The 21,753-nt window shown below is 33.0% G+C and overlaps 1 protein-coding gene across 2 annotated transcripts in view; it reads right to left on the reverse strand.

Moving 5' to 3' along the window:
* The window catches only part of LOC124373561 (protein masquerade), a 44,020-nt gene that overhangs the window by 3,055 nt on the left and 19,212 nt on the right, over positions 1-21,753 (reverse strand). The window contains exons 3-8 of one of the 2 annotated variants that reach the window (XM_046831932.1): positions 21,260-21,323; positions 18,718-19,407; positions 17,903-18,088; positions 14,199-14,418; positions 12,435-12,712; positions 10,091-10,245 (exon numbers count right to left, since the gene is read on the reverse strand). In XM_046831932.1, the coding sequence (XP_046687888.1) occupies positions 10,091-10,245; positions 12,435-12,712; positions 14,199-14,418; positions 17,903-18,088; positions 18,718-19,407; positions 21,260-21,323 (1,593 nt within the window). Of the gene's footprint in view, positions 1-10,090; positions 10,246-12,434; positions 12,713-14,198; positions 14,419-17,902; positions 18,089-18,717; positions 19,408-21,245; positions 21,324-21,753 lie in introns of both variants that reach the window. The other variant, XM_046831925.1, reaches the window with a different exon arrangement.

Below are 21,753 nucleotides of genomic sequence, written 5' to 3' on the forward strand. Positions count from 1 at the left end.
GTATCGTCTGCATATAATACTGATTTGCATGGTATATTACCTGGGAAATCATTTATTGCTATTAAAAATAGAATGGTCCCTGGGGAACACCAGATTTAATTAATTGAAAATTAGATCCATCATTATTTTGATATACCATTTGTTTCCTGTTACACAAGTAAGATGTCATTAAGCCAAGTTCCTTACCCCCAAACCATAACATTGCAATTTTCTCAATAATATTTCATGAGAGACACAATCAAAAGCTTTGGTCAGGTCAATCAGTGTAGCACATGTGAATATTTTATCTTCAAAGCCGTTCGAAACATAATTAACAACACATTCAATAGCCTTAATTGTATTAAAGCCTGGTATAAAACCAAACTGTTCAACACAAAGCAAATTATTATTAACAAAGAAATTGTATAATTGATCTTTAATACATGCTTCAAAAACTTTACTTATCACAGGGATTAATGATATTGGTTTAATGATTGGATTAATGATTTTGTTTTAGGTTGTATTTACAGGTCACTAATGCCAAGTTTAATGGATGGTTTCTTATTAAAATTTGAAGCTTTATGTAGTATTTTAAGTAACAAACATAAGCATATTATTTTAACTGGAGATTTTAATATTAATGTTTAAAAAAAAGACAAACTTTATCATAAATTTATTAGCATTTTAAAACTATACAATTTAACTTATAGAGTAAATTTCCCAACTAGAGTTCAATTAGGGTCGGAGAGTGCTATTGATAACATTATAAGTAATATTGAAGATAAAGAATGTAAAGTAACAGGTTTAATAACACACATTTCTGATCATGATGCACAACTTTTGGAAATATTTGGTATAAAAAATAACAGTAAGAAAATAACTAAAAAATATTCTAGGAAATTTACACAAAATAACAAATGCATGTTTCTACAAAACTTGTTTAAAGAATCTTGGTTGGATGTATATCAAGCCCCAGTAAATCTAAAGTATAATATATTTTTAGGGATTTTTTCTTATCACCTCAATATTTGTTTTCCCAAACTCTTTACCTCACTGCGGGAAGGTGATGATCATAGTTGGATGACTGAAAAAATAAGATTTATGAAAAATGAAATTCATGAATTAGAAATTTGTTTTAGGCAAAGTAAAGACCAAAATTTAAAGACAATTATAAAGAATCTGAAGAAGGATCTAAGAACTTGTATTAATAGGGATAAAAAAATATTCTTTGACAATAAGATTAAAAACTCTGGAAATTGCTCCAAAGTCACATGGAGTATAATAAAATCACAAGTTAAAAAGACCTCAAATGCAATTTCAAATATAAGTATTGACAGTAATGGGGAGGAAACAAGTGGTCCTATTGAAGTTAGCAATGTGTTAACAAATTCTTTGTCTCAGTAGTTGACCAATCAGTACTACCCAAGATTATTAAAAGTAAAGATTATAATGAGAGTAATATCAATACTATGAATACAAATTTTAAATTCAGCTCAATAACAGAGCAAGATCTAGGAAAAATAGTTAATTCTTTTCAAAATAAACTGTCCACTGGGTACGATGATATTTCAATAAATATAATTAAAAAGGTCCTACCATCTATTATAAAACCCTTAACTCATCTAATTAATTCATCTTTAATTACTGGTTATTTTCCTGATGAACTTAAAATTGCAAAAGTAATACCAATATTTAAAAAGGGGCAGGTAAATGATCCCTCATGTTACCGCCCTGTCTCATTGCTCCCAATTTTCTCAAAAATCTATGAAAAGACAGTTTACACGCAATTAGTTAGCTATCTAGATAAGAATAGATTATTAGATAAGGAGCAACATGGATTTCAATCAGGAAAATATACAATAACAGCTGGAATAGACTTTATTAGTTCAATAATTGAATCAATTGATAGAGGAGAAAAGGTAGTAGGTATTTTCTTAGATCTCAGTAGAGCTTTTGATAGCGTTTCTCACAAAGAGTTGTTAAAATCGTTAACTATTTTGGGTATTTCTGGTAAAGAATTAAAATGGTTTAAGTCCTATTTAGCTAACCTAAACAATATGTGACAATTGAACATCTTGAGTCAGAAGTTAATGATAAATACATATATTTGAGAAAGTTCAATTCTCATAGGTTAGAAATACCACACGGAGTACCACAAGGATCTATTTTAGGTCCATTATTGTTTCTTTGCTACATAAAAGGTTTGCCTGGGCTGATCCCAAGGGGCAATAATATTTGCTTGTATGCCGATAACTCTAATGTAACAATCTCTGGGAAGACCATGGAATGTATTGAGGAATCATCTTTTATTTGCCTTTCAATCATTAAAGACTTTTTTGACAGCAAAAATCTTCTCATAAATTCAAGTAAAACTAATTTTATATCTTTTAATACGAAACAAAATAGAGAAAATGATCAACCAAATATTTTTTTGGACAACACTTTATTACAACAAGTTGATCATACCAAATTTCTTGGCCTAATGATAGATAAAAATCTTTCATGGGATAAACATATCGACTATGTTGTTAGTAAAATGTCATCTGGATTGTATGCCCTAAGACAAATGTCTAAAATAAGTAATTTAAAAACTCAAACACAAATTTATTATGCTATGGTCCATTCTCACCTAGCCTACGGGATTAGTGTGTATGGCGCTACATCAAAAAGAAATCTTGATAGAATACTGCTTCAATAAAAAAGGGCACTTAGAATAATGTTTAACTTAAAAAGAGACCAATCAGTGAAACATATTTTTGTAGAATTAGGCATTCCAACTGTTTTTGGATTATACATTCTGGAAACTGTAGCATATGCTAAAATAAACATAAATTTTGTCCAAGAAACAAATAGGCATAATTATAACACTCATACAAACAGGCAAGTAGAACCTCATAATTTGAAATTTTATACTAAAAAAACAAAATTTGTAGGCACTAAAATGCTCTATCACCTTCCCCGGAAGTTTTTGTTGGAACAAAATTTGATTAAATTTAAAAAAGAACTAAAAGAATTTTTAATTAAAATAGCACCATATTCCATTGAGGAGTTTTGGGAAAGAAACTATAATTAAAATTTGTGTATACACTTTGTCTATTTATTTACTTATAAGCTATTATTTAAGTTGTAGTTTATGTATACACGTGGTGCCATAAACATAAGAAAATTTTGTGATAAGATCCTTTTTCTGTATAAGAATTTATGTTAGAAACTAACTACGTCTTGGAAAATATTTTTTTTCTGTTTGGTGACCTGTTAAATTTTTATTTGTTTTTAAATTTTTGCTACTTATTATATTAGTTTGGTTTAAGTTATATGTCAGCTGTTGCTCGTATTAATTTAATTATTATATGCAAATTTTTGTTATTATTTAACTATTTTTCAATATTATTAATTATTAGTAATTATACTTATTGTAGGTTGACGCTATTCATTGTACAATGTACATTTTATTGAATAAAGGATTTTTGAATTTGAATTAGAATATTGGTCTGTAACTTGATGGATCAGACGTATTTCCTTTCTTATAAATTGGTATTACCTTTGTAAATTTTAACACATCTGGGAACACACCTTCATTTAAGGCTCTATTAAACAAGAAAACCAATGGCTTAATTATAAAATCAATGATTTCTTTGATAACCCATATATGTCTTCACTATTAGATGTGTTAAAATTACTGACAATCTTTTTTACTTGTTGTTCAGTTACTGCATGCCAGAAAAATGTTTTCTTTTGCATTATTACATTATTACTATGTAAGTATTGATTTACAAGTAAGGTTGCTCCCATGACATCAATAGGTTTGTTAAATGTTCACTTCTGTTGGTGCATTAACAAAGTCATTAAAATCGTTTGACTTGATTGGACACTCAAGATTTCTACTGTTTCCACCAGATTCTTCTCTAACTACCTTCCATGCTGCTTTGCACTTGTTTTTAGAATTTGCAATAAATTCATTATTGTGTAACATTTTAGCCTCATTAATTTTATATCTATAATGTTTTTTTTCCTTCCGATACAGTTCTTTTAATTGCTTTTTTTCTATCCAACTCATCATTACTACATTGGACGTATAAGTTATAAGCGTAAAATTACTCTTTCTTTAATTTTTTTTCAACTCATTGTTGTACCACTTATTTGCTTGCTTTGTTATATTATGCTTGAATTTAGTAGTTTTTATAGGACAGAATTGCTCAAAGGTATTTCTAAAATAACCTAACACATTTGTAAATAGCAGTTCTACATTCCGCTCACAGAGCATATAGCTCCAGTCTGTCTCACTTAACATATAGTATATAAGTTTTTAGTTATAAATATATTCATATATATATGTTAGTTTAATTTTTATGAGGTTAAGTGGTAGAGAGGACTTTATAGTCCTAACTTCGCCTCTAATAAAGTCATTTTTCATTTCATTTCATTTCATTTCATATATTTAAGAGAATTTAATAGCCTTTACAGATAGCACTCTAAAACTACAAGGTGATGCATCTTTCTGTTTGCTTTCTATATTCTCCCTAAGTATCTGACAATAAAGGCCATCATGATCTGATATATGTGGTTTGAAAACTTTGCATTCACTTACATTATGTACATTATTAGTTATGATGTTGTCAATACAAGCCAATCCTCTAGTAGGATTTTTGTTTAAACAAAATAAACTATAAGATGTCAGAAGGTTAAGAATATTTTGAGACTCTTGTGAGTTTTCTGAAATATTTACATTGAAGTCACCTGTGATAACCAGGTCATATTCAGGCATAAACCTTCTGGTAAGAAAACTTAAAAAATTGTCTAATTTTGTCAAGAATAAGTTATTATCAGACTGAGGAGTATGATATATACTAACTAAAACTATGTGGTAACTTTTTAAAACAATAGCAACTAGTTCAAGAATACTTAAAACACAAAAACAAATTAATATTTAGTATTTAAAAATCGATGCTTTCGTTAACAAATATGGAACAGCCCCCACCTCTATGAGGTTCTTCTCTACAATACATGTCAGCCACAACAAAACCTTCAGGTACGTAAAGTAATTTTTCGTATGAGTTAAGCCAATGTTCATGTAAACTGACTACATTACAATTAAATTCATTCAATATTACTTCTAACATTCCAACCTTTTTTCTTAATGACTGAATATTCAAGTGAACTAATAAGTGGTGTAATGTTTATTACATTTTTACTACTTATACAACATGACATATTTTTTATTTTATGACATCTATTTATGTTGAGGCCAACTTCTTCTGTAGATAAGGTTTTGTGAATGTTCAAGCTGGTCTTCCATTTTCTGAAGTGAACGAGTTTCCCAAGTCTTTCTGATTCATTATGTCCACATCACTTTTAAGTTGTTGAGGTTTGAATGAAGAGTTCCCAATTCTTTTCTGATTATATTTTATTATCGCTTCACATATTTGTTCTGAAAGCCACATTTTCCCATGAGTGTTAAGATGCATGCCATATCTTGTGTGATGTTGTCGCATTGCCTTACTAGATTTTACAAGAATAACATTACTATATTTTTCACTCAGTTGTTTAAGGTTACTATTCACTTTTTTTACCACACTGTTTACACATGACCAGTCAGATAGATCATATCTGTGAGGGACATCTACAATAACACAATTATGGCTCTTCTTTTCATTCAGTTATTAATTAATTAATTAAATTAATTCCAGTTATGAATTTATCACCTTCATTTCTTGCAACATCATTAGCTCCACCGATAATTAGACATAGGTCTTCGTTTCCTAAGTTTTCTGTATTAATGGTTTCCATATTTAGAACCTGTTCAGATCGTCCACCAGGTCTAACTAAACCAATTGCTTCATAAAGGTTCTGCTTCTTATTTACATGCCATGATACATTTTTCCCATGGCTGTCAGCACATATTAACAATTTTTTCTTCTGTTTTTTTATTGTTACTGTGGTATCTATAGTAGTAGCTTGCTCTTCATCTATTTCAACACCCGTCAATTTATTGCTTCCACTCTCTATAATATTAAGTGACTCAAAGCGTTGGGAGACATAAAAGAATTTCATGGACATATCACTCATCATAAGGACATATTTTGAAACATTTGTTAACACGTTCACGACGACGTGCGTCACCGGTGACACACGCTGCTTCGTTCAGAATGCCAGCGTGTGTCACCGGTGACACACTCTATAGGTTACAACTGGGCGGAGTGTGGGCACGGGTGACGCACTATCGCTATACGTTGTTATGATGAATTGTTAACTTACGCCCAGAGTTTGAGGCCATGTTTTATGTTCAACGCCTATCATAATAATGTTTTGTTTTAATAAATACGGTTAAAATAAAAGTTAGCATGGTGTTTTCTCATATATAAAGTGATTGTGGTTGGGAGGTAAAAAATGTACGTAAAGTCTCAGTAGTATTAATAAAAATGTGTATTTAAAAATAACCAATCACACTGTTACCAAAACTATGAAGAAAACAACTACAACATTTTATGTTTGATATATAAAATTTACATGTGTTTCACATTGTAACATTCAAGGCACATGGTAGGTTCATTTGGGCACCCACTGCAATAAGTTACAAACCCGCTTAGAGTTTTTTCGTGCTTCTTTTGCTCCCCTTTCACTGCTCATTTTCTCGTAGCACGGCAGCAGCATCGTTTTTCGTGATGATCGTGCTGGTCCTGATCTCTGCAAAAATTTGTGGTTCTGTGATGGTCTCCTCCGAACAGGTTGCTGAGGTGCTGCGGCTGGTGCTATAAGTGACTTTACCAGTGATTCTCTGAAATGTAACATTTCTATTTTTTTCTGCCGATGTTCGTTGAATATTACATAAGCGTTGACCACACATGTACCCAACAGAAGCTCGATTGCTACCTTCTTGTACCATTTTGTACTTTTTCTTAGAGACGTGTAGTATGCAGACATTTGGTCAGAATAATCTACACCTTTTCTTTGCAGCAATATAGCAAGTACAGCTGATGGTTTTCCGTACTTCCTCACCTCTTCGGTTGCGCCTTCCTGTTGGTATAAGGTTATCGACATCTTCTGGACGAGTGCTCACCATCAGAACTCTTTGTTTGTCTTTCCAACTAATTACTTTAACCCCAAACTCATTCTCTTTCGCATGCACATTCCCTTTCCTCATTTTTTTCAGCACACAACTCTTTGGGATTACCTCGTCGATATTGTCTCAGTGTTCCACATACATAGGTTTTCTTGCTTAGTAATTGTTCAGCAAGAGGAACACTGTTGTAGAAATTATCGCAAAATAAGGTACGGCCACTATTCAGCAAATCTTCCATCAAATGTATTACAACTTTTTGTGCATGACCAACGTTGGCCGTATCATCACTTTTTCCTGCATATACTTTGACTTTTTGTGTGTAGCCAGATGTTGCGCATATTTTATAAAGTTTTATTCCATATTTATGGGATTTTTGAGGGTTATACTGGCGGAAGATCAGTCTTCCCCTCCAAGGCACCATCGACTCGTCAATGACGACTTTCTTCCCCAGGAACATATATGTTTTTGAACAAAGTGTTCAGTAAATTGGTTAGCTCCTTTATTTTAGAGAGCCTAGTTCAACTGTATCAACAACATCATTGTTGTTAAAATGAAGGCACTTTAAAATACTCCCTCGAACCTGTCCCTGTTCATTGTATTTTTGATCAGGTCTTTTTTGTAAATATCTTTACATGACCAGTATAATCTCATGTGGGGTAAAGGACACATACCCTTTATCATAACAATACCTAAGAACTGCCTTATTTGGTGTCTGTCAACTGGAAGCCCAGTGACGCATCATAGACCTTCGGCTTACATCGTTATTGGTCAAAAACTGATCTGCAAACTTGTTTGTTTCCGTCACAATAAGGTCCAGTACATCGTTATTTTAGAAACTGTTTCAAAAACCAACATAAGATCAGAAACATCAACATTGAGAGCTGTAAGCCAGATATTCCAGTAAATGGAAACTGCCTAACAGTTTTCTGTGCATTCTCCCCAAAACTCTTACAATCTCAGTTTGTCGTTGAGGCCTATTATTGGGGGTGATGATCATTTTGTAGATTATTTTCAGCATGTAAATTATTTACAATCTGGTGGGGGGGCTGAGAATTAGCTACAATGTCAATGTTTACAAGCTGTTGATTACTTACAGGTAGCGGGTTATCTTCCACATCACTCATATCACCTACAGATTCTGCCCTGCTGTTGTCAGAGCAGATAGACGAAGGTACATATTCGCTTCCTGAGTACTCAAAATCACTTAGTTTCACTTATATCAAAATCGTCCAAAGCATTCTCAATGTCACTGTCATCCATCTCCCAAGCTAAGATTCAAATTGCACAATAACAACTAATATACACAATATAAAACACCACAATAGTAGCACTGAGCTAATTGTGATAAACAGAACATAAGCTGTCATGGAGACGTAAGAGAACAGAGCAGCCGCAAGCGAGTGACTAGGTTAGCTTGATGATTTGCGCGGAAGAGAACAACAACAAGTAAAAACGCGGGGAAAGTAGTGATGTGGCTCGCCACCCACCCGCCAGCTGATCGTAGCATAGAGTAGGGTTAGGTTCAGTAAAACAGTGTGTCACCGGTGACACACGACGCCCATTGAAGCGAAGGGCAATGTATAGGCGTCGTGTGCCACCGGTGACACACTGGTTTTAACTTATTCATATACATTCTATCATTTGTTTTTCAACCTAAAATGCATTATTTATGCATTATAGAATGGTTTTATGGAAAACAACGTTTACGCCTATTTTGAAGATTTTGTGTTATATATGAATGCTCAATATGTAACAACACGTAAAATTGCCGTCGTCGTGAAACGTGTTAAAATAATATATAAAAGAACAATACATTGCATGTAAATAGCAATACAACATACATCAGACCGAGTTTGAATAATTTAGCTAATACATGTACGAAAACAGCTTATTCTACCCCAAACCTGGGGGACTTAAATTTTAAATTTACATAAACTTGACTATTACTGATTGTACTATTTATTTCACATATTAACAGCTTCCAATAGTTAGACTCTTTGGCATATCTTTCAACGATTAAATCAACAAATTACATCAAATATATCACTCATTGTCAATAGTGATTGTGATAGCTAAAGGTCAACTCACTACACTCTGCATTATTTAACCTGAAAGGAAAATTTACGTACCGAATTCTACTTTTAAAAAATAAACTGAAAAAATCACACTTGTTTGTAAAATTTTAAATTGAAAGGGAAAAATTTAACTCGGACCAGTTCAAAAACCCAAATATGCTCTGGTTATACAAAAACATGCATAGGCCAAACTAAGAGATCTTTCATAAACTTCTTTAAAGATAGGTTGTCGTTAAAAGAATATGTCAAATGCTTGCCAATTATGTTAACAATAGGTAGCCACTATATGGACAATATTTCACTGTTATTTGTACATATATAAAACATATTACACATACTAGGAATAATGAAATATACAAATTAGGTAAAGTCCCAAAGATGTCTTGAACTTTTTGTAATTTAGATTAAACATATCACTAGGTTGTTTGTTTACCATGTTTGGAGCAACTTAGATCAGTAGTGTTATTTCTCATGAATAAAAGCTAATAGTTAAGCTCAACAATTTACAGAATAGAAAAGAGAGAGTTTGCCCAGGTTAGAGTTAACAAGAGCATGATTCTTGCTCTAACTCTAAAATCCTTGAAAATTGACATAACATTTTATACATTTGTTAAATAATAATCTATTTTGTTATAGGTCCATGCTGTAATAATAGTAGTACAATTTTTTACCATTATTCAGAAATAAGTTTCAAGTTATCAGATTCATATTAATTTAATAATAAAAAAACTGATGTAAGTTCATATCAAAGTGAAGTGTATTAGATCACCTCAGATCAGATACAATTTTTGTAATAAGCTAGGGAAGATAAAAAACAAACCTATTATATGACAGTATTGAGTGTATAAACAATCTTGATAAGAAGTTGAGATGTCAACTGAGACTTGAGATTAATTTCTGCTTTACAATGTTATTAAATTACTAGATGGACTTAACACATAGCTGACAGATAGTTTCTGTGATTTAACCCACATACCTGACAAGCATCGTTCCCTTCCTCTCCACCTGCACAGAAACTGCTTGCTGGGAGGATGAATATTTTTTCCGTTACAGCATTGATTTTTCGAATGCACTCGGCATCACTCACAATGGGTATTTCAGCTTCTCTGACTCTCAGCGGTATAGGTCCAGCTGTAATGAAAATATTAGATGATGTTTGGAAATAAGTTATTCATTGAGAATGTTTCAAATTTCAAGCACAGATCTAAAGCAACAGACAAATCCAACATACTGGATCAATCTATTATATAAAAATGAAACTGTTCGTGTGTAACAGCATCACTCACAAACGGCTGGACGGATTCGCCTAATTTTTTTTTTAATTTGTTCGTCTTGATCTGTAGAAGGTTATAGGATACTTTTTATCCCTTTCCCGATTCAGGATTCCGCCCCACTGGTTACAGAAATACCCGTAAGAAATGCATTGCAGCAAACATATGTTATTAAGTGAAAGAGTCTTTTCAAATTTTTAATCAGCTGTTCTTTGTAAACATATATAATGCGACAAAAAATATATTTATATATAATTTAATTACTATTTTAAATTTCTTTACACTTATAGTAATATATAAAAATGAATGTTTGTGTGTTTGTCCTTTATATACTCAGAAACTATTGGACCGATCACTATGAAAATTTGTATTTTTCTATGTAGAAGGTTTATATGCAATGCCCATTGATGTAACTTACCACCAGGCTGTACTGCAAGATATAACAGTTATCAAAGCGCCTGCACATTATGAACTGCAATTACGACACAGTTACGTTTATTAAATAGCCAAACACTATTTGAAGGCAAAGAAATATACGGGCAAAGCTTAAGAGACGCGTGCGAAGCCGCGGGAAACAGCTAGTTAGGGATAATAGGGAAAGTTTGGAAACAAATACCACAAAAATATATATGTCATTAAAGATGAAATGGAAACATTTTGTTGATTGAAACAAAGATAAGCTTAACCTATAATGTACTTTGTATTTTATTCTTTTATATAACGCATTAATCTGTCCAAGTTTTTCTAATTCCGTCTATTAATTGTCAGATATAATTTACAATGTAAAACTGAAGTATTTCCATTTTGTAACAGCTTTTACAAAATGTCTATTTACATGTTCAGGAATAATTAACATTTAATAGTTTCTGACACAATATTATGATCATAGCAATATTTCGAAATTGTGTTACTTACTTAATATTTCAATTCAATGCATTTTGTCTGTTTTATTCTCTTATTCATCGTAATATTCCCCAAAGTTGTTCTGAAACTAGCTACTTTCATTTTCGTACATTTGGCATTTCCCACTAGATTTCAAAACCTCCTTGAACTCTTAGCTCCATCATTGTTTACTAGAGTTCAGTTGTAAGGGGCAATACATAGTCTTGATATCAATAAGTACATTTGTATTTTATAGTTATATTGAACATTCTAGTTTACAATGGAAGTGTCAGATGAGACAGACCTTAGCAATCTAAAAATTTAAAACACTGCAAATTTACTGTCTCATTAATTAGTAATACAACAAAATGCTTATTTTAAACATTTAATAGTTTTAGTTATACAATATTTTGAGGCAAAAATATCTTTAAAAAATAAAAATACTGAAAAAGGTAACTTTAGTAATTTTGTACCTAAAAACTTAAAACTTTAACTAATCTTTCTTTGCAACTGCGTCTACAACACCTACAGGTTCCTACGCCCTAAACTTCGATGCCGGAGGCAGTCAGGATCCTCAGCAAGAAGAGTTTCTGGCAGCTTACTTCGGCAGATCGGAGGAGAGCTGATACCATCAAAATCTCAGTTCAATCTAAGTACATATATGTATCCAACACAAGTGAGGTGTTTAGTTAACACCTAGATATACTATGCTCCTTCTTAAAATAAATCTAAGATTTATTCTTCCTATCCTCTATATTGTGTACCCTTTACTACTCCTATTTTCTTGTTCTTTATTCTTCGCTGATAATGCAGATGTATACTAATTTAATTAATGAAACTTGAAAGTCCTACTAGACTGGGGTGATTATTACACACATTCTTTCAGTCATACTTAATCCAGCCAAAGATTCAGGTCACATTTGCCATCAGTATTACTGATGCCTATATAAGTCATGATAAATTAATGAATGTGTATAAGCACACAGCAATTTAACCATCCCCACTCCATAACAATAAAAGCTCCAGACAAAAAAAGGTAAGTTATTGGATTTTGCTGTTTGTGATCTTTAAATCATATGTTTTCCTCTAGTAAAAAAGTGGTTTTTTTAAGAGCGTAACATAAAGTCATTATTAGATAGTTGAAGTAGTCTTTTATGATGTGTTTACCTTCTCCCATGTAACCGTAGCCAGTGACTGTACAGCGTTTACCAGCTGTCTGACTGACTCCACGTGCTGGCAGACACACAAGACACACACCGTCACGCAGCTCAGCCTGGCCATGCAGCTTGAGGAGTGCAATGTCATTGTCCAGTGTCTGGCTGTTGTGGTTGTGGTGGATGTATGTTGTGGCAACACGCAATGTCTGTGCTCCTGGACTGCCATACTTGCGTGTCAGGTCATGATCGCCCACTCGCACATATATGGCATCTCCTGACCTGACTATGCTGCCAGACACAATACTTTATTAGAATCATGTACAAAGAAATTATCATGTGAGTTTTAATAATTAATTTTTCAAGTCGGTCATTGCTAATGCTTACTTAATATAAACAATATTCAATAATAAAATCCATCCATCGAAGGGAAGATTTACATGCAGGTTGATAAAAAAATAGGAATTAGTGTTATCCTCAATTTCAAAGTTTCTACATCACAGTATAAACACATTTTAGCTTTGATAATTTATGTTCTGTTAAATATAAAATTGCTTGTTATTCATCCGAGTGCCCTATAATTGATTATTAAAATCAGAAAAAATGCAGTTGAATATCAGAGATTAAAACGTTAGAGAAGCCTACTTAGCAAAATAATGTAATTTGTACAGTGTTGTTTTATATTTTTGTGAAACACTTCTTTGGAAACGTGAAGAGATATTTTACAATTATGGTAGGAGAGACAGTTTATAAACAAAAAAAATATTTTAAATGTTTATTGGATCACCTCAGCCAAAGGTTAAAAAAATTTAAGTCTTAGTATTTCAATCAATTAATAAAATAGTGATTATACCTACAAAATCAAGCCTAGGTGTCACTGAAAATTTTTCAAAACAGCAAATTGAGTGTTGATTTCTGGATCATGTTACTTTTTGGCTCAGTGTCACCATAGGCTTTCATTCAAAGGGAAAAATGAAGAAAGGGGAAATGATGAAGGGAAGGGGGAAATGTGTTCATATTTCAAAATGAACTGACCTCTAGACTAGATGTTATACATGAAGCTTCATTTCTATATGAGGAACACTGAGTTCAATGATGGTGCAAGTCACTCTATAGAATTTGGCTGTGTTAAGAAATATTTTTACATTCATTTTATGGATAACCATGAAGCAAATGAGAAAATAGAAGAATAAATAATCTGTAAACAAACTCAGTACACTCATAAGAGATTTTAGCATATGACATATTAAAACATTTAGCCTAATTATCCCACATACAGCATCATTTTACGGCGACATCGTATGTAGACTCGTGGTATTTAAACACTGACATGAAAACCCAATTTAATGAACAAAATCTGAATGTATATGTGGCAAGATATCCTGAAGAAGATCTCATATGAGACTTGAAATGTTGCATGAAATTTCATTCCTACATAGTCAAGAATAGGTTATATATTATGGTGCATGTCCAACCATGGAATTTTGGTTGTTGAGCATTGTTCAAGCCTATCACTCAGTAGGCTGACACAATATCTCTTTTGTTTACCAGGAGATGTAAAAATTTCTTTACTATATGATTGTCTGTCGCTCTATCTTTCAGTAATTAAATGAGTTATATAGATTTGAAATTTTGCATTAAACCTTAGTGAAGCCTGTTTCACAACACTTGGTGTGACTACTCTTACTTTGTAGTTTTAAATAAAAAATGAATTGGGATAAGGGATACATTACTAAACACAGTTGTAAGAGTGAACAGGGTAAATGATAGCACTTACTTGGTGACACAATGAGCTGCGGTCAGCACCCACTGAGTACCAATAAGTGCACCCCCACAGAGATACTGGTTGAGTGAGTTTATGAGTGCCACTTGCCAACACCACTCAGCAGGGTCTGCGTCCTCTCCTCCCACCACACGGCCTCCTCGTGCTGTACCCTTCACGCCACACACGTACTTGCTGTACACTGGCGGCCTCACGGTACTCGTTGTGCCAGACACTGTAATAATTCTTATCTCCTTTATATATTTGACAAAACAACATTATTAATAGTTTGAGCATGTGTAAAAACTGTATTATATATGAGCTGTTACTTTTTATTCAGACATAAACTGTCTGTTTATTCATTCAGACATACTTTTTATTTAGAATTCACAGACATGATTGATCGTGTACTAGATGACTTGGTCTGCTGAGCCATACCAATAGCTGTTACTTTACAATTCACAGACATGATTGATCATGTACTAGATGACTTGGTCTGCTGAGCCATACCAATAGCTGTTACTTTACAATTCACAGACATGATTGATCATGTACTAGATGACTTGGTCTGAGCCATACCAATAAATAAGAAAAGGCTATGTTCCTACCCCATTTGTAGGGGATAGAGAAATGCAAACAATAAAACATTTATTTAAATAAACTATTTATTTTATCTCAAGCGTATAAACTCTGACTTAAATATTTAGTCAATTGTTTTGTGGATAGGGATGAGGTTTGGTTGTCTCTAATACCATAAAAATTCATGGTTTCCTAAACTAATAATAAAACAACCAATTGAATAATAATTCCATAATATTTTAATTGTCTGGTTTATCTTTATACAGGGTGTCCAAAAAGTCCCGGGTCGGTTAAATACTTTTCAAAATATTTAAAATAGAGATACAAAACCTTACACAAAGTTACTGGACATAAAAATCTATTTTATCACATATTCAGTGATCCGGTACTTCCTCAGGGGGGCGGCCCACTAAGAGTCAGAAGAAAATCTTAAATGTAAGCATAGGTTCATATGCATATCAAATAAAAGGTATTTATTAGTAGAGTACAGAGCCGCAAACCCGACCTCAAACGGATAACCGAGTCAAAAATGACAGCCGTTCAAAGATGGCTTGAGTTTGCAACTTAGGTTAATGTAAAAAATAAACTGATAAGCTTTTTGATTTTAACTTAACTAACCCAAAACTGTTTACAATTAATTGTTGTTGTAAAATAATGAGTTTCGTTATTTCTGAGAGGGATCGGAGTTTTGGGTTAGTAAAGTTAAAATCAAAAAGCTCATCAGTTTATTTTTTACATTAACCTAAGTTGCAAACTCAAGCCATCTTTGAACGGCTGTCATTTTTGACTCGGTTATCCGTTTGAGGTCGGGTTTGCGGCTCTGTACTCTACTAATAAATACCTTTTATTTGATATGCATATCAACCTATGCTTACATTTAAGATTTTCTTCTGACTACTAGCGGGCCGCCCCCCTGAGGAAGTACCGGATCACTGAATATGTGATAAAATAGATTTTTATGTCCAGTAGCTTTGTGTAAGGTTTTGTAGCTCTATTTTAAATATTTTGAAAAATATTTAACTGACCCGGGACTTTTTGGACACCTGTATATATATTTCTTGTGTTCATGTGTATGTGACTGAACTCCTCCTAAACGACTGGACCGATTTTGATGAAATTTTGTTTGTGATTTCAATGGAATCCGAGAATGGTTTAGATTCACAATTTGGTCCAATTTAAATAGTTTATTTAATTAATTTTTTAATTATAAATTGTTGTTGTTGTTGGAGTGTTTTATATTGGATCCGACAGACTGCGCTACGACACGTAATACAAAGCGAACTGATACTTAACAGCTGTTAATACTTACAGCTAAAGTTCGTCAAAGACGCAGAAACATTTGTTTACATTTAAAATTTAGAAAATTGTTATTGTAAAGTGCTTGATCAGTAGTGTAATGCAGGTTGCATAGAAGACGTCATTGCCTAATTTTAAATTTAGATTGCACCAATCATCAATAAACTATCTAATGCAATGAAAATACTATTAAACGCTATTATGAAAACCAGCTCATTGTACAAAGCCGTGAATGTTTGCACATAAGGTAATCGAATTTGGTTAGATCGAAGGTAAATGAAGAGCCGAAAGAAGACGCTTTAGATCGAAATTTGTTTTCGTTGATACATTTTCTTGATCGGAGCACAAGGCAAAGTCCACAAAAATACTGGAAATACCTTAGACAGAAAATTAATGATTTAATAATTTAACAGACAGAATTTCGTTCTTTATAACCTAATTAGTTTATCGAGATTCATCTATATATAAATTAATTGTACTGAATAACTTATCAACACCTAGAAATAACCACGAAATATAGAGACAGGAGATATGGTACACCCCTTCATAATTTGCCCAAGAGGCTCACGATGGAACGACTATTAATTATCTCAGGAATGTTAAAAAAATGTGATAGAAAAAGAATACGTAAATATAGTGTACTGTTTTTCAACAGGAAATTGCGTGCGAAACCGTGGGCAACTGCTAGTATCCTAGTAGAATTAATCTGATAACATAAAAATGTATATTTACATCTGGATACTTAATGTAATTTTGTCATAATGTGATCCTGGAGAAGGAGAATGTTCGATAGCTTGGTCTGGTTTAGTATTAAGGAGGATGGTCAGAGTGGGTATTGTTTCTCAGTGCCAGTGATATAAATAAACTAATAGACTGATCTAAATCTAACGGAGTAATATTCCATGCCTGCTATGACTTACAAAAAGGCTATCTCACTATTATCTCCTTCCCTCCAAGATGGCAAACATTTAGCGTAACCATACTCTAAAGTGAAGAATGTTGCAAGCAATATTTGTCCCTTATGTATCCTAAGTATCTATTATTATTATTATCATCATTTTGAAATCTGCACAACAAATATTTGAGGTTCAAGTGTAGTTTAACTGTAGTGTTCACTCAAAAATTATTATTCATGTTTATGTTTAAAAATTGTCCATTCCTACAAGAAAGAAGTAGTCAATTTTATTTTTGATTCTTTAATGACTTTAAGAAGAGGAATACCCATCTTGTACGAAACAGTATATTATTTTATGTCTTTAACACTACCAAAGATTCCCACCACACAGAAATATAGTTTAAGAGGACTAATTAAGATTCTGCAAGGAATTGAGTGGTGCCAGAACAAAAACAAGAACGGATAAAGACAGGGACATTTTGAAGTGAGGGGGGGACCAGGGCAATCTGCCTCGGGTGGTGTGGTTTTAGGCTGTTGCTGGAAGCATGTTATTAACACAGCTTAGTCTACACTTACTTTGATTAAAATATGGAATATGTGTGAAAAATATGTTCTAAATAATAAATAGATACAGATTTCCTGTATAACATAATTATATGAATTTAACTCTGTATATTTATATTGTTAGGGAAGGGGAGAACACCAAGGCAACAGCACTAAGGAACAGTCCTGAACCTGAATAAAAATATTGCTGTGCTGTAATAATTTAAATGATTTTGTGTAACAAAGGATTAAAACTGTTATCAACATCATCTTCTAGTATTATGAAGAATCATGAATAAATTCAGATATATATCATACAGATAAACAGGTAATTTTGTTACATGTACTACTTATGTATAGGATAAAGGTAAAAATAAGAAATGCCTCTCAAAACAGCTGTAGATACCTTGAGTATGCTGCACAGAGTACTGAGGCTGGTACTGGGCTGCGATGCTGTCGTTCCTGGACGCTGAAGAACTGATGCCTCCTCCTCCATTCTTCTGTTCTATCAGTTCTCGAATCATAGATTTGGGTGCACAACACTGTGTCCCGGACTTACGGCACTTGAATAACTCGGTCATCTCTGCGTTCCCTGTTGCATTCATCTATCTTAGTTTTATTACTACAAAACTGACTTCATGAAAACTCTCCATTCATTATGAGCAGTTCCACTGTGTAAAAGGATTGCTGTTACGAACTGTTCATTAGCTAGCTAGTGACAATGTGCACTAAACTAAAATTATTCACCAATAGTAAGTTATCAATATGATTATTAATTTTGTAGAACTGATCTCCACGCAGAGCCAAACAAGATTTATTAATAAATAAAATTATGAAAGCTTTAATTTTCCACTGGAAATAATTATATTGTACTGTAGAGTACGATAACTAAAATAAATATTTAGTTTTATGTTATTACGAGTATGTAAGATGGTATTGGAAATATGAATAGGACAATCTATTTCTTTTGTGACAGTATTAACATTAACAGTTATTGAAAGTTTAATTATTTTTAAATGATCCCTAAACTAATAAAGGTGGCAATATTGTTTTATTTACGGTAGTTTTATGTTAGGCCTCATTTCACTATCCTTTTTAAATTTTCTAAGGTTTAGTAATGACATATTTTTAAATATTAATTTAAAAAGCACAAATTTGTTGAATTTTTAAGTTTTATGAAATAATTTACATAGTTAATTTCAGAGAAAGAAAGGAACTTACTGAAACATGTGAACGAGAGGTAAGATACTATACAGGAGCCGGGGCAGTCAGGTCTGTCATCTGGTGGTGGAGGTGTGGTAGTAGTTGTGGTGGTGGTAGGTCTGGGTCTGGCGGTGGTGGCTTGTCTGGTATTGTCACAACAGACAGAGCCTCGCTTGCAGTTCCACGTGTGAGGTATTAGCACACTCGGTCTTTCACAGAAGGCAGCCATGATGTTGAGCAGGCAAAAACCTGGACACTTGGGGAGAGCAGGGGTGGAGGGAGTAGGTCTCTGCGTGGTGGTAGGAGGTGGTGGGGGAGTTGTGGCTGGACGGGGACGAGGGGGTGGCTCCGAGGCAGGAGCAGTAGGGTTTGTGATGCAGCAACTGTCATCACCAGGGCAGTGTGCCTGAGTGTCTATGTCATCGCAGAAAAGGGCAAAGAGCCCACTGACACACTCGCCTCGACAGGGCCGCATTGCTGGTGGGGGCCTAGAGGCAGGTGCTGGTGTCGTTGTCGTTGTTGCCACCTTTGTTTCACTGTGACTGCTGTTGCGATCCATGATGACTAGGTTGGGAGGCGTATCCTCCCCGTAGCTGTCCCGTGAAACACAACACCTCAATCCTTGCTTGCAGAGCGATGCCACATCCAGGACTGCCTCACAGTAGTCAGCTATTCTCTCAGCCACGCACACACCCGGGCACGCCTTGGCTGACAATATTACCTCTTATAAATTGTTCGCTTTTTTCATATATTTAAATCATAAGCAAACTTTAAAAAAATAATTATATTTAATTAAAACAATTTCATTTTGAGGTATTGCCATCAAATACAAAAGTTTAATAGTGTTTTTTTACTGTTAGTTTTATTACATTTTACTATATCATTTAAATTTCTTTAAGACTTAAAACAAACTCATTAGACAAGAAAACATAACTGAGGATTAGCGGAAACATAAAAAGAGAAAGTCAAACTGACAATGTTAAAAATAAATGATCTATTACTATTTTGTAGCAGGGTTGTACAAATTCTTGATACTTTTAATAAGTTGATTACAAAAATTAAACTCTGCATATCTACATAGGATTTAAAAACTACATTTTTTGCTTCATCAGCAACTGTTTTCCCTTTCAGGGAAAATAAATAGACACATGAGTAATCAGTGAAACATTTGACTGTAAGTAACAGAATGTTATTAATAGAATGAATTTTCTAGTTTTTCTATGTTGCATAATGAGAAAAAGCTTTAGAGTATCTTCTGAATAGAATGAACATCCTAACTCACTGAAACTGGCACTTTGTGGAAAATATATTATTGGTAAATTATCTGAATAAAATTCATAAAGCAAAAGTGTTGCATAAACCATTTAATATTTTGGAGAAAAGTCTTGATTGCAAAGCAGTTTGGCAGTTATTCAACTGCTTTGTGGACTGGACCAAGGGATTTTACCAGATCCTCACAGTCTAGGTAGTTCATGTTGGGTTAAGTGAATGAGTGAGTAAAATATCAAGGTGTGTGTTGCATTTTTAAAATTTAATACCCAATGGGCCCAGGTCTTGAAAAGTAAAGCCTTTCATTATAGCACTTTTAACGTTAAAGCAATGTTTTAATATGAATGTTTATATAACAAACCATCGTACTGTATTTAATTTAGGATGTTCTGAGAATTTCATGTTTTCTTTAATCTTATGACCAATTAATTCTTAAATGCTATGTATTTTGATGATTATTATACAAGTTTATGGTTTTAACAACAAATGTGAATTTTAATATTATGCTTGTATCAAACTTTATCCCAAAGTATGTCACTGTATACCCATGCAACCAGTTGTTCCTGTACCTCCTCTCATTTCATGGTGAAGTAATTATTCTTTCATAAGGAAATGTAACTACCTACTTTGTTCATTTTGGTTGTTCAGCTGGTTTAAAATCAGCTGTTTGAACATAGGACTGTCAAAACAAATAATGAAATCACACTCAATTGTGTATACAGGGAAAGAGATGTTTACATTCAGAAAGAACTGTTTACATTGGGAAAGTAATGTTTCGGAGAGGGAAAATGAGTTGACAGCTATGAACGAAACAATTACTTTTGCAAACACAGCTGTATTGGAAAGTAGCCCATTACCATGCAGAGTGATGAAAAAGGTATTGCCCACTGATTGATTGAATCTTTTCATTAGAAATATATAAACTAATTGAATGAATTTATATTTTTGTACATAAGTACAGAGGCAAAATTAGCAACTGAAGTCACTTGAGTAAAACATATTAGGCCGCCCCGCCATTAGGGCCCCTCAATATGTCACTTTTGAGACTAGAAATGCAATGAACTATTCCTCGATATATGGAGTAACAAGAACATGAAAAAGTATAGGTAGTTACAAATCAAAATGATTTACTGAAACTTATCTTAATCAGCCTTAATTAAAAACTTACAAAAAATAAAAAACAAAATATATCAAACTAATTGCTTTTAGACACACATAAAGATTTGCTAAAAAGTAAAATATAGAGCAAATAATTGTATTAAAATAACTACACTTACAGTGTAGTTTTTACCTGGATCGTCCTTATCTTTAGTTAAAGGAGCTGCTTCTGGTTTCGTAGACCCAGGATCAGGAGTCTGAAATAATCATATAAAAATATAATATTTTCCATAAAATGTAGCAAATAATTTGCACACTTTTAATTTTATTTTGGGTCAGTATGTAAGCAGAAACAGAGAACAATCGTTCAAGATCTTAACATGTGACATTTTTATTCATAGATTAAAAATAAAAGATTATAGAGTGAAAAGTCAATGTTAAAAGTCTGTGGCAAAATGTTACTTCAGTACACTCCTGTGTTGTAGTACCCTTCCTAGCTTAGCAGAATGTTTATTATCTAAACACTGCTATGAACAAAAATTTTAATTTAATGAACAAAATAAGTTACTGTTTTTAGTTTTGGCTGATATTAGTTCTAATTATAGTATTAGTATTTTATATTTTGACAATGGACCAGTTTGTTTGACACTGTATCTAAACCTGTCAAACGTTTGTGCAATAAATATA

Source organism: Homalodisca vitripennis, chromosome 1 (genome assembly GCF_021130785.1).
Source record: "Homalodisca vitripennis isolate AUS2020 chromosome 1, UT_GWSS_2.1, whole genome shotgun sequence".
NCBI lineage: Eukaryota > Metazoa > Arthropoda > Insecta > Hemiptera > Cicadellidae > Homalodisca > Homalodisca vitripennis.